This window comes from Thunnus thynnus, chromosome 23, assembly GCF_963924715.1.
Source record: "Thunnus thynnus chromosome 23, fThuThy2.1, whole genome shotgun sequence".
In the NCBI taxonomy this organism is placed as follows: domain Eukaryota; kingdom Metazoa; phylum Chordata; class Actinopteri; order Scombriformes; family Scombridae; genus Thunnus; species Thunnus thynnus.
In genome coordinates, this window is record NC_089539.1 from 22,907,120 (window position 1) to 22,922,161 (window position 15,042).

At 37.4% G+C, this 15,042-nt stretch overlaps 1 protein-coding gene across 2 annotated transcripts in view; it reads right to left on the reverse strand.

Annotated features, from left to right (window-relative positions):
- Positions 1 to 227: 227 nt before the first annotated feature.
- Positions 228 to 15,042, reverse strand: part of LOC137175656 (thyrotropin-releasing hormone-degrading ectoenzyme-like) — a 204,256-nt gene continuing 189,441 nt past the window's right edge. For both annotated transcript variants that reach the window (XM_067581467.1, XM_067581468.1), the window contains 3 exons: positions 9,746 to 9,886; positions 9,562 to 9,643; positions 228 to 4,918 (listed from right to left, as the gene is read on the reverse strand). In XM_067581467.1, coding sequence (XP_067437568.1) covers positions 4,766 to 4,918; positions 9,562 to 9,643; positions 9,746 to 9,886 — 376 coding nt within the window. In that variant the 3' untranslated portion in view covers positions 228 to 4,765. The remainder of the gene's footprint in view (positions 4,919 to 9,561; positions 9,644 to 9,745; positions 9,887 to 15,042) is intronic.

A 15,042-nucleotide genomic window follows, 5' to 3' on the forward strand; every position in this document is an offset into this window, starting at 1 on the left:
CTGTTAAGTTTTCCTGTTTTAGTTAACAAAGGACTGTAATATAGTGTGATTTTTAATGTCTTTTATTTGTGTAAAACCTAAAGAATCTCTCCCTCTGCTCTCTGAAAGCTTCATTAAAGATTATTCACCCACTTATTAATGACTGATAATGAATGAATATTGAAATAGGCATTTAAAAAAGTAAAAAAATCTGTACGGAGGCTGGATAGAAACAGACCGAATACACATAAGGTTAACCATTTTAATATCGTTCAATCAGAAAACATAGGACACCACAGCAGTGCAAACAGGAAGTAGGCTTAAGATCTTCAATGTGACTTCCTGTTTCCTTCCCATTTTGGTCCCAAGTCATTGTCATCAACATCATCATTATGATCATGAACACAACTTTCTTCTTCAACATCTTCAAATCCCACATTTTAGTTTTTAAATATCACGTGTTTATAATTTACAGTGTTTATTGTACATCGGGCGGATTTGTTGTGTGCTTTTTGTCTGTAAACCAAATTTCCCTGACAGGACAATAAAGGTTCAAAAAATGCACAGGATAATTAGCATAATAATTATAATAATGCTAATTAGCTTTTAAACATCAGCAATTATCATTACCGACCCAATTGCCATCATTAGATTCACCGGCATCCTCAGCCCCGATCATAATAATTATAATTATTATCATCATTTTAATCATCATGACTGTCACAGCAGTCATCATCATCATCACCTCCACTGCTGTTATCTTCATCATCATTACATACACACACACACACACACACACACAAACACACTCGCATCACTGGACGCACAGTTTATAGAAGCAGGCAGGCCCATTAATTCATATATGGCTCAATTATTAACATCAAAGCCGGATCTAACAGAGGAGGAATAACTTCAGAAAGGCTCTGTTCACCAGGACGAAGGTTCGACGCGTCAGACTTTTCAAAAAGTTCATCCATTTAAAGTCCTTTTTCCAAAATTCATAAAAGTCATGAAGTCCAAAGATTTATCTGGGTTTTGGAGTTTGAAGTATTTTTCCAGCACAAAGACTTCATAGATCAGCCTACATTACCTTTTAAAACTCTGAAGGGGGAAAAAGCAGACAGCCACATCCTGGAAAATCCATCACACCGAAGAATCCGTCACGCTATAAGAAGCCAATCACACTGTAGATCCCATTATACTGTACAATCCATGCTGCTAGAAAATCTGCGGGTCCGTCGAATCTGTTGCACTTTAAACTCCATCATGCAACCAAACTTGTCAAACTGTGAAGTTTACAGTCACATTTTTTCACTGTAATGTCCAACGTGCTTTAGAATCCATTGCGCTACAGAGGCAGGATGTAATTTCCGTCACGCTGTATCATCTGTAACACCGCAGAGTCCAAAAATTCATCACACTGTAAAATTCATAGCCTCGTAAGTTCCATCAGGCTATGAATTTAAGTAATCCGTCACACTGTACAATCCCATCACGCCACAGAATCCGTTGCGTTGCTTGATAAGTCCTTCACGTCATCCAGTCTGTGACACAAGCTGTAAAAGTCCACCAATGATGAGGCTGAATTTGTCCCGACCCCCATACGAACAGTCATGTAAAAAGCCACATCATCTGCAAACAATAACACTTGACATATTTCTACAAGCCGAATAGCCAGACAGTCAGTTATCTTGTTTTTATTGACCTTATTTTACTATCTGCTGCTTTATTCATCCATCTGGGGATGGAAAAAAGGGTTTATTGAAAGCTAACCATTGATACAAAAATCAATCCTAGTGTTTGTTGTTGTTGTTGTTGTTGTTGTGAGTTTAGTTTCTGTCCAGCAGCTGCAGCTGATGGGCGTCATTCAACAACTTCTTGGTTTTGTGCTTTGTGAAGCCAAAGAGTTGAGTCTGTTTAGTTTTTTTTATTTGTCAATGGTTTAATCTCCAAAGTTGCAAGTCAGTCAGGAAGGTTGTCATGGTAACTACGGTCAGTTTTATAGTCTCATGACTCCTCTGGGATTTCCAGGAAGAAAATACTCTCTAAATTAATTTATTCTTCAGTTGAAGCAGTCGCTCTCAGGATGTGAAACGTCAGTCATGTTTTATGGTTTTATTAGGTTACTAAATAAGTAGGCAGCTCATTGGCTGACAGTGCTCAGGTGGGTGGAGTTTAAACAGACTGTTTTGTCAGAAATTGGCTCCCAATTTTGTTCACTGCTGTGTTTACTTTCTGCACTGGAGTTTCTAAATTTTGAACTTTTTAGTGTCAAAAATGACCACAATGGAAGCTGCGTACACTCTCACAAAAAATACTTTTCATCTGCTGATAACAGATGTGTAAGGTAGTTATAAGGCATTAAACCTTGTTAGTGGCAACTCAAAAAAGATGATTAATTAGCCCACAAAACCTTAATTTTCTGCTAACTTTAGAGAGACTTTAATGAGTGTGTGAAAGGGATGAATTTCTGACACATCTTAAGAGTTTGAGGAGGAAACAGTTCGGTGCCTTGGATCATGAAACCAATGCTCCATAATTTTAGTAAAATCAACAACAAATAACTAAGAAAAAACATGTTAGGAGAAACTAATTGGCAAGAAACAACTCTTGTTCTCCTTAACTTGTTCTTTTTTCATGTCTTTGTGTTGTGAAATCACCGACATCTGTCTTGTCTTTTTTAAATTGATTTTGAACCACTTAGTTTTAGGGCTAAAACTAACAATTATTAATGATAACTAACAATTTAGATGATCGATTAATCTGATTATATTCTCAATCCATTAATTGTTTGGTCTATAAAATGTCCGTAAATGGTGAAAAATATCAATCACTGTTTCCCAAAGCCCAAGGTGACGTCTATAAATGTCTTCTTTTGTCCCAACTAACAGTCAACAATCTGAAGATTTTCAGTTTACTGTCACAGAGAACTAAAGAAACCAGAAAATTATTTTATATTCATCTGAGAAGCTGGAATTTTGACTTTTTTTTCTTGAAAAATGACAAAAAGCGATCAAATGATTATCAAAATAGTTGGTGATAAATTTTGTCAACTGATCATTGCAGCTCTACTTACTTCTTACTTCCATCTTTTTGTTCTGTTGTAATTATTTTAACTGTGATGCACTTTGTATATTTGCTTTGAAAAGTCAATTATTACTTTGTATTCCACAATTATTTGGTCATATCAGATAGATAAATTTTGATTTATAGATGGACCAGAAGAGATGGGAGATCCGAAAATGGACATTTCACATGTTAAATTCATGGATGGGGTTTATTTGTAAAGGCTGTCAACAATTTCTATCCATCATGTCTTGATTACAACTTTCCTACATCCCATAACGCCTTCTATGTGAAAACCCTTGTTTGTTTTTGTTTTTTTACTTTAAGCCTTTTAGAATCTCCATCAAACGTTTTTTTTTTTTTCCAGCTCCACTTGTTCAAACACAAAACACAAACCACAGCATCGTTGCTCCTCAGCGGGAAATTATTCCTTCACATGTGGCGTTTTCTGTGGCTTAGAGCAAAAAATTTCGAAGCTTTTATATTCAAAGTAGATTTTTTGAAGCGAGGCTCTGGCAAAGCTTTTCAAACTTGCTGATATTTTGATCCAGAAGAAACAACATAGTTGCTCTTTAAATTCAAGCTGAAGCAGTTGTGGAGTGTTAATGAGTGTGAATGAGTCCTCTTACTGCTGTGATCAGAGGACATAGAGTCCGTGTAGTGTTAATTGCAGCTCTGTTCAACGATCGACATGCAGCTGACTCCTGGGAAATCTGCCTTTTTTTTTTTACTGTCAACTGGTTTAATGTAGCAAAAACAGAAAGGTCCAGGCTCTGATTAATGCATACTTCATCTTTAGTCAACCGATCAAAACCCAACAAATTATCCACTGAATATTTCCTGGTCTGTGTGGGCTCAGGTCCAGCTTCTGTCAGGTCCATTTAAAATATATTCAAACAAGACAGTCAAAGGTCTTTTTCAGACTTGTCATGATGTTGAGATTGGACTTTAGAAGCTGTCAAAATTCAAAACTTTGGCATTTGGGTGATGAAACAGTGTTTAACGTGTGTCACCTGACAAATATCGGACTTAAGGTCACATCACAAAACATATTGTCCTTTCAACTTTCAAGTTCAAAAGGATTTAAGTACGTACTGATCATGTGTCAAGTTGTTTATTTGAAGTGTACAGTTAATAGTATAGCCTACATAATTCTTGAAAACATAATGTTGTTTTTGAAGTCAAGAAGCAACCATTAGCTACTGCTGTAATATTGGATTTTGCCAATTTCAAGAATATATTGGCAGATAACATTTTGAGGAAAGGCAGAGTTTTGTGTTATTTCACAAATGTTTCATTGAAAAGTTTTTGGTCAAATCATCTGGTTCGATTTTAAATCATAAATTCTTGTTCTTGTTGTTAATCTGACATCTGATTCGTCTCTCTGTGGCTGTCATCAGTCTTCAGGGCGATATAGTTATTGGAGAGTTTGGAGGCTAGCTGCTAGCTAGCAATGACTAATTCATCTCAGTCACTGCTAGCTTGTCTTTACTTTTTTACAGCACAGAAACCAGTTTAACCAGATCAGCCACGTGTTGAAGAAACAAATAATCCATCTGAAATAAAAAAAAATTAAAAACAAATTTCTTTAAAAACAGAACCAGTAGAGAAAATAACCAGTCAAGTCAGTCTTTCTCTTCATTCTAGCTGACTGCGTTTGTAAGCTTGTTAGCTTAGCAGTCAGTTTGCAGTCACTTTACTCTCGGTAAGGTGCGTAGCGTTAGCCATGGGAGGGGCTCGGAGGTTTGCGCAGCCACTGGTAAAACTGCCGCCGGTGGAGGCGGTGCCAGCGCACGTTGCCCTCAACGATCTCTAGCGCCCGCGGCAACGCAGGCCCCGCCCCCACGCCACTGGACTGGATGAACTCCTTTAACTGAGCACAGAAAGCACAGGAAGAAGGGCAGACAGACAGGGGAATAATGAAGGGAGGAGGGAGGTGAGCAGGAGTACAAGATATAAGGAAGGGAGGAAAGAAGACAGGATAATAGAAAATAAATTAGATTATTAAAATGATCAAACACCTGTGTAACAGAAAAGACAAATATAGGTGTAGCAGCTGCTACCTGCTGTGTTCATTACACCCTGATATGAAAGTGTTGGACAGACCAAACATACTGATGATTAACTGTCTTACCAGCAGTGGAGCTGAAAATGTTAATTTAGTCCTGAAGGTGGCGTTAAAGCACAGATTGAATCATTAAAATGTTCATATGTTGGTGAACGAGAATCTGATGAGTACAACTCATGAAAATCTTGGCCAGTAGTCGTTGAGATGCATCCACTCCATGACCAAAAAATATTTGGATAGGAATTTGCTCCCAATTCCTGTTCACAGGGCTTTGCTGCAGGGATTTTTGCTCCCATTCAGCCACGAGAGGATTAGTGAGGTCCAACACAGATGTCGGCTGATAAGGTCTGGCTCACAGTCGGTGTTGGATGGAGTTTGGCTCTCACTTTGTTAGTGAGCGTCGCATCCAAGGAGGAAACAAATTCTCAAAAATTTTCAGTCCCTGTTTTGTAAGCTTGTATAACCTCCTGCTTTGCACCATTTTTGCACCAAGTTTGTAAAGTTAGAGGCAAATACAGTATGTCATTTGTGATTTTGGGCTTTATACACTGTATATAAAACTGACGACATGACTTTGATGGTAAATATTTAATGCACCTGCTAATTATAAATTGGTGCCGCATACTTTTAATCGTATAACATGTTGTACTCAAATTGTTGGAGCAAAATGTTGGAAATGAACAAATCATGAGGCAGCCGGCGGGTCAAATATTAAAGGTTACTTGATGTTTTAATAAAAGAGGACTTTCCTTTTTTTAATGACAGCTAAAGAGAAACACTTGAGCTTGAAATGCGTGATTAAAACTAAACGTCTTGTGGTCGGTTGCTAATTAAAGAGAAACACTTTGTTTTAAAAGGTTTATAATTAGAGGTAAAACTTTGTCGCATGAAAGCCGAGGTATCAAAGTGAGACTGTGTGTTTAAAGGATGGTAATTAAATGGAGAGTTTCCAGCATGAGAGACGAGGTATTAAAAGACAAACTTCATGGTCAAAAGAGAAACTTTCTTTTTTTAAGTTATGGATGGAAGAGGAAACTTACAGTAGTATTGTCCAGAGTTTGACAGATTCACTGGAGCGGAGGAGAAAATCCATCCCTTCAACTCACTTTAATACTGTTCATATTGTTAACTCTGCTCTCTTTTACTCCTGATCCATCCTCTCTTTCTCCTCCTGCCCCTCTTCTCCTCTATCCTCCCTCCGTAACGCCTCTCCTCTCTGCCTCATCCCGAAAAACACATCTTTCAGAACACTAATGTCTACTATCAGTAACATGATGCAGTTTTTTTTTTATATATATATTCAAGAGTCCCAATTTAATTTGTGGTGATTCAGACGTTTCATCGATACTCGAGGCCACGTCGAGGCTGTTGCCATACCAACGGGATTGCTACTTGTCTCCAACAAAATTTTTTTTTTTTTTTTTTTTGTGCCACAGAAAGTATTCATCACAAGATATTTATTCAGAAACGCCCACAACCTTTCATGTTTGTGGAAAATACAAGGTTGTGAACATTAGGAAGTTGGATTCAAAACAAACATTTTTCTGTCACTTCTTGTTCTGTTTTTTTTTTCTTCTGCTTTTCAGTAAAGCCTTTTTTTGAGTTTCATGAAAAGCAAAGTTTTAAGAATAAAATAGAAATGAATATGTGTGGTGGCAGTGAAACAAAGAACATTATTACTGCTGTTGCTTTATTACATTGTTGATAGTAGGGGTGTCACAATTTCAACTCTAAATCAAAGATCGATTGAAATAAATGTTCGATTTCGACCTTTGAAATCAAAAGCAGGATTGACGATTCTCTCTGTATTTTTTTTCTCTCCATCCTCGCCAACTTGCACGCGTCCGGCGCACATCTTAGGACAAGAAAACCGTTTCAAAGACGACACAGCGTAGCTTACTGGTAGCTGCAGCTGCGTTACTTTACTCGATACACCGGAGTCGAAGATAATGAAGAAAAACAACAGAAACGCTTCCCTTGAGTCATTTTGCCTTACCGTGAGCTGTCATTTACAGAAAAACTACATTTTGTAAGCTATGCTTCATACTTTGGTAAAGTTGGAAATATATTGACAGATTCTAACTTCCTGGATCAATAACTCATAAGCGAAACATTGTTAAAACGTAAACAAGGCGTCTTTTCTGCTGTAGTAAGGTAGACAACAAGCTACAACCTAATTGTCACCAAAACAAACCGTCCTCCGAGCCGGACGGATAACATCGGTCTCTGTGTACGGCGGCTGTAAGACGAGTGCACAGTGACCGTCTACAAAGTGCAAAACTTAAACTTAATTTAAACTGTTGTTTTTTAAGAACCCTTCTGTCATCTAATGGCTCTTCTTCTTGTTTTTGTGTTTAACAGTTTGTTCCCTGTTGATTGGTGAAATAACTTTCTTATTATTACATTTTAAACAAATTATTTAAATTTGACCGTATGGCCTTAGTGTGGTACAATCCCCAAAAAATATGGCGGTTATATCACACTTGATACCAGGCAGCTGATCCTTTTATAGAAGAATTTGAAATGTAAATGACAGCAGTCAGGCCATAAAACCAACGATCTGTTGATCTTTACAAATCAAGACTCGATAGTCTAACTATCAAGGAGCTGCCAGATATGAAAAAAACGTTTAGATCGAAAATCGAATCATTAAGAGCCGGTTTTGAATCTTAATCTTCTGGTAACTTGAGGTATTTTTGAAGGTCTTGAGGACCTGCAGTTGACGTCTCAGCCTCCAACAGTCATCATACTGGTGGACAGAAAAGTTCACAAGGATTTTGTAGTGATCATGTTGTAAATGACGACTTTCATATTTCAAAAGAAAAACGTAGACGATCTGAGAAACCGCGATTAGGAACGACTGAATAGAACTAGTTAAAGGACGGTTCACAATATTTCAAGTCTGTATTTAAACCAACAGTCAGGAGCCCAAACGAACATTGAAACATGTCTTTCTTGCTGTTTTCATTCCTCCTGTTCATACTGACCATTAAAAGGTTCCTTCATAGTGTGCTTTTAATATAAGTGAGAGTGGCTGAGCGGTCTTCAGTGGTCTTAATTAGTCAAATCAAGTGGATATCTTCCACTTGGAGTTAAAGTCTTTTTTGTATAAATTTCCCTCTTTTTGTTGCTTATTATCTACTGCAGCTCAACAGGGAAATGCAAAGAGGAAATTTAATACTAAAAAGACTGCAGCTCTGGAGGAAATCTGTTTGATTTGACTCATTTGGACGACTGAAGCTTCACATTAGCTTCAGATAAACCTTTAAATACTCTTTTCACAGTAGGAGGACTGACTTTTGTCCCACATCATTTACACTGAAAACACATTATAATGCAATTTAATGGCCGGTATAAACAGGAGGAGTGATTACAGTGAGCAAAAACCTCTTTCAGTGTTTGTCTTAAGACACACTTGAAAAATTGTGAAACTATCCTTTGAGGTTTGTATCCAATAAGATGGTCTCTAATCATGGCTGATCGTTTTTTAGCTATGCAGTTTTTTTCACTGACTGTGTGGGATGAACCTGAACTGATATTCACGCACATTTTACTTATGATTTAGTTTTTATTTATTTGTCTAGGAGGGATTGTTCTCCAGGTCAAAAGATCCAAATATCTCCAGATGTGTTAGTTGACGTTGAACACAGACACATGCTTAAATTTTTAGGGACGTAAACAACTAAGAGGGAAGAGTACAGGAAGTACGGAAGTTCAATAATGTCTATCCACTGCAAAAAAAGGAAAGTTATAATGTCTTGTTTTGGGATGATCAAACCTTATTTTTTTATTATCAAAGACAAATACTCCTGTCAAGCACCATATGCACTTTAGGTTATTAGACTTGTTTCAAAGTAACTGGTCTTTTGTAAGGTATTCGGTCTATTTTTCAGCTCGAGCTCACAAGAAACAAGTCTGAAAAGTGGATTGCTCTTTTATCATTCAGTATCCCACATCTCTATTGAGAGAAAACAAGATTGCTTTGCTTAATTTGAAGATATTAATTCCTAAATTGAGTCAAATTAAAAAGTAGACGCATGCCACAACTCATAAACTCATAAACTGAGGTGACTTTAAAGACAAATAATCTAGTTTCAAGCATCTTTAACTTGGATTTCTGACAGTTAATCTCTTATCTGAAGCCAAACAGGCTTTAATATAAATGTTTTTAACAACTAGTTTTAAGTTTAGATCAGGTTGATAGTGGCTAGATTTGCTAGTTTCAAGAAAAGTCATATTTTTTTAACCCACTGGCAGATTTTCATCCTTGAAATGATCAAATTTCATTAGTTCAAAGAATATTTTGTATTATTTCAAGTAGAACAGGTTTTGCAGTGTGTGCGTGTGTGTGTGTGTGTGTTTGTGTGTGTGTGTGTGTGTGTGTGTGTGTGTGTGTGTGTGTGTGTGTGTGTTTGTGTGTGTGTGTGTGTGTGTGTGTGTGTATTTACCTCATTGAGTTCTCTCTCAGTGTTCAGGAACTCTGTGACTCCACCGATTAATTTTGAATTCATGAACAACGCTTCACCGTAACTGAACAGAGAGACAGTGAGAAAGTCAGTTAGTGTTTCTGTTGGTTAAAAGCATTTCGTTCGTCTAAAACTTCACCAAACTTCACTTCTCCGTCTCTCTCACCGCGCGTTGAGGACGTCCCACTTTTCTCTGAAGTATTTCCAGGCCAGGTTACGACCCTGAGGGTTCCTGCCGACGTGGATGATGACGTCGATCACGTCCTGCTCCGGGACCAGGTCAGAGGTCAGAGACAGGTTCAGTAACCTGGGAGACACGGAGAGAGACAGAAGGGCTCAGTAACCACGGTGACAGTAATTGTTGAGGTCAAAGGTGGCTGTTGTGGTCTTGAAAAAGTTAAACTGTGCAGCAACGTTAAAATGTTATGAATTCTCTTTCACAAATGCTAGCATGCTAATATTATGCTACTGTTCATATTAGTATAAAACGTTAGCATGCTAATGTTAGGGGGGGATAGTGAAGAGACAATTACTATTGAATTACTACTAATACTATTTGTATTTGTATCTGTATTTGTTGAGGCAGCAAAATTATTTGTATTTGAATAAAAGTGGAAACAGGCGCAACAGTTCCTCCGCTGCTGTTGCACTGTGCTGCTCTGTCTTGTCTGTCCGTGCGCTGTCACTGTCCTCTGTTTGCGCCGTAACGTTATCAGTTATGAATTTGTTTTTCACCACGTGAGAAAATGGACGTGTGGCGTGAAAGTGTATGAAAAGTGTCAACTGCAAGAGTCTCACGGTCAGTGTGTAAGAGTTGGCGGCTCTGATTAGCTTGTACATCATGAGATGTTTCAGCACAAAAACATCAATATGCTCACTTACATGATAAACTGTAGTCTGTGGATCTTGTTTTAGCATGAATTTTGGACAACAAAGTTAGCATGCTAAAACATTATTGTTTACATTAGCATGATAGAAATATGATCTTAATCATGGTGATATTAGTGTAAATTCCAAAATGCTAACAAGTTCTAGTCTGCTGTATAATAATTAAACATGTGAACAAATGTTACTATGCTAATGTTTGTTAGCATGCTAAAATCTTACCGACCACAGCAGAAACGGTCAGAGAAAATATTAGAAGTTGATCACAGTCTCACAATGTGAATAATGTTTAAACATGCTAACAAATTTTACTATGCTAATGTTTGTTAGCATGCTAAAATAGCCTGTGGATCATATTTTAACAGGTTTACTTACTATACTACTGCTTATATTACTGTAAAATGTTAGAATACTAATGTTTCATAATATGCTGAAACATTAGTTTACAAATGTTTACTAACAAACATCAATATGCTTATGTATGACTTATATACAATAAAATATTAGATAAAATATTATCCTGTGGATCTTGTTTTAGCGTCTTTTAAAATCTGTAACAAAGTTAGAATGCTAAAATATTAATTACTGTTAGTTTTATTTAAATTAGCATACTTATCATGGTGATATTAATGTAAATTCTAAAATGCTAACATTGAGATCAAACTTGTAAAGATGTAAGATGTTTTAGCATACTAACAAAAATCAATATGCTTATGACATGATAAAACATTAGCCCATGGATCTCATTTTAGGTATTTTAAAACAAGGTTAGCATGTTACAACATTAATTACTGTAAGTTTTATTTACATTAGCATACTTATCATGGTGATATTAATGTAAATTCTAAAACGCTAATGAGTTCTAGCCTGCTAATATATTGGATATATTGGATGGATCACTGTCTCACTATGTGGATAATATTTGAACAAGCTAACAAATTTGACTTTGCTAATGTTTGTTAGCATGCTAAAATCTTAGCCTGTGGATAATATTTTAGCTCACCACCAGCAGAAACTGTTAACAAAAAATATAGCATAAAACTGTCAGCCTATTAAGATGTTTTTATTCCTCTGTTGTCTTCAGAAAGCCAAAGTATTAAGCTGTAAAACACACAAGCACAGGCTGTATATCAGTTTGTGTAAATTAGGCAGAAAAGGTCAAGTTGGCTTTATGGAAACTGACATTTTGTATTTTTTGCGCTGCTGTTAGGAGCCCCGCTGGAAGGGGTTTCTGTCAAACCAAGAATCACTTTCAACTCTCAAACTCCCAGCTTGTCAGTTATTGTGGGAATTCAGGGATTTGCAGAAAGGGTTTGGCTGTACAATCCTGATGATTTAGACGTATAAACACATCACATCGAGTGTATTTTAAGATGTGAGGATGAGCAAGACAGAGAACCAGAACGGAGAGAGAGAGTTTCACAACTGAACTGATGTTCATTCATCCAACACGGTGTTCAGTTTACCTTCATCTTTCTTTACTTTCTGTTTCCATGTTTCTGTATTTTTGTGTCACTTTACTCTGTGTGTGTGTGTGTGTGTGTGTGTGTGTGTGTGTGTGTGTGTGTTAGGTGGTTATTTGTAGCGGCCGTCTTTTCATTAAACTCCAAAATCAATTTTCTCTCTCTTTCTCCACAATCCCTCTGCGCTGAAACCATTTCCTATGTGACCAATCAGTGTGTTTCTGTTTTTGATTTTTTTGTGTACGTGTGTGAGTGTGTGTGTGTGTGTGTGTGTGTGTGTGTGTGTGTGTGTGTATGTGTGTGTGTGCGATAGCTGCTATCTGAACATGCAGTACTACCACTCTGATTGCAGAACAGTTTACTCTGGCTGGAAAATCAATACCTGACATGCACACACACACACACACACACACACACACACACACACACACACACACACACACACACACCGATCTGTCTCACTGTACAGTTTTGAATGTGTGTATGTGTGTGTGTGTGTGAGATCCATCCTCTCGCTATTTTTCTCAACGAGAGATAGCAGCAGTTAGCTCCTGATGAAATACACCGCTGTTAACACACACACACACACACACACACACACACACACACACAGAGAGAGGGCTGGATTTACGTACAGGCACGGCCTCGGGCGAATTTTCACAGCACCTTTCATTCAATTTGCTCTGTTTTCTGTTCCAATACGGCATGAAAATCTACTTGCAGACTTGAAAAACTTTCTGCAGTCAAGAATTAATCACTGTCAGCATTTAGTCACCTCTATTTATTTTTTTTTTAAGTCAAAGTTTTATGGTAATGAAGTTGAAAGCGTTGGAAACTCACATTCAAGATTTGGGAGTCAGCAGCTGAAAATCCAAATTGAGCTCTTATACTTTCTTTACAGCTGCGCTAATCAATTTATCTCATTTTTATATTAGCATCAGATCAAATGGTTACATTTAAAGTGAAGGATGTTATTCCTCTCAGCTCTAAGGAGTGTTTGACCAGCTGAAACTAAAGAGAAAAAAAAAACTTGACCCCTATTGGTCCATAAGAAACATTTCAAATATTCAGCAGCTGATTGGGTGGATGTTGGTAAAGTGTGTACATCACTGCTACCGCGGCAACATGTCTGAATGAAAATATGAAATGAAAAGCACAACGGCTGAAAGATCTACTGGAGAAAATCCCTAATTGACTGGATATTTCAAGGCTGCTGAGTCTTCATCTAGTCGACAAACACATAATAACTCCTGAAAATTAAATGAAGATAAAACTGAAAATCCTTCAAAACAAAAAGAAGAATTGCTGTTTAATAATAATCTGGGGAAATTAACTCCCTGGATCTAAACTTCAGTTCACACATCAACAGAAACGTATAAAAAGCACGAAAGTTTATAAATCATAAAGATGCTGTGATGCACTTTTAACTGATCTCCTGAAAAAAGCCACTAAAGAGACACATTAGTCCAGTTTTATCTGCTCTGACTTCCTGTAACATGTAGAACTGACTTTAAGGTCTTCCTCCTTATATACAAAGGATCAAAGTATATCACTATATCCCTCGTTAGCTACTTGTCCTCAAGAACGCAGCGATCATCTGCTATCAGATATATACAGCCGAGAGAAGATCGGTGACGCAGCCCTAAACTATAACCAACACGCTGCTGATAGATATCAGAGAAACCAGCTCGCTAAATACTTTCAAAAGAAAACTTAAAACCTAAAAATCTCTTTACTCGAGCATTTAAATAGCTTTGCTCTTGCTCTCTGCTGCACTAAAATGTTATATTTTCATTTATTTCATACATTCTGTGCTTTAACTTCTTCTTATCAGATTTTATTCCTTCATTATTATGAATTCTATGTATTTTAGTTGCACTTTATCAAGTAGGTTTTACTTTTAATTTTATTTTCCATCTTATGTTACATCAATGTTTTTTCTTTTCTACATGCTTTTATTTTATTTTATGTCCTCGTCATGTAATTGTTGTTGTAAAGCACTTTGAGCTGCATTTCTTGTATGACAGGTCCTATACAAATAAAGTTATTAAAGCTGAGGGCTAACACTAGCGCGGTAGCTAGCTGTGACTCACAACCATCTCATCAAGATAAAGACTCTGAGACACTTCAACCACCCGATATGTTGCTGCGGAGAGGACACAAGAGGCTACATAGTGGACGGAAAAAGGAAAAATCAAGCAGATGAATCCACCTGACTGAGCGATCAGGCCGAGACAAGTTTAAAACAACAGTTTTTATCGCCACCTCGTCTGGATCGGAGGTTTCACTCAGTATCCGTCTCTGTATATATATGAGAGCAGCTACCCTCCGGAGGAAATATGCAGCTGATCTGGAGGAAGATTTTGTGGATGAAATTGAACAATTTAGAGAATTTATTAAAGAAAACAAGCTCAGCAAGGTCACCGCTGCAGTTTATAAGAGGAAGGAAACTCCAGTCTGTCTCCAAATGTTGATTTAATACTCCGACTATTTATGACTTTACTGTGACCAAAGCCAGCCAGCGGGGAGCGTTGAGAACTGGGACTAGTTAAAAATAGACTAGAGATCAACAACCAAGCCAAAACAAACTGAATCACCTGCCACTGATGTCCATTCAAAGTGATATTCTGCCTCATTAAGGACTTCTCAGTCAGAAAAACAAGGAGGGAAACTTCTAAAGGCAGGAATCTGTATTTATGAATGTGCTGCAGTGTTTATTGTGTTTTTATGGCTTTGTTTTATTGGAGTATTTCACGGCGGTTTGATTTGTGTCTGTCAGGATGTTGTGCAGCTTGTAGATGTGAACATCTTTCTTCTATAGAGAGGTTGTCTCAGTGTAATATTCCCAGCGTGCTATTACACGTGGCATTAAATTACTTTTTTTTTCTGGTAAAGCATGACGAGTGAGCTCACACAAAGGGCAGCCCCGGGGGGTCCATGACCACCTTAATCCTCCACTGATTTCAGGTCAATGTTTAGGCAGCGATGACGCCGCTGAACACTAACCTGCTCAGCACCAAACTACTGACGGACGACGTTAGAGACGAGATAAAGAGGCAGATATTTCTCACCGGAGTTGGTGGAGAGTAAAAACAGAGATAAAAGAGAGTAAATA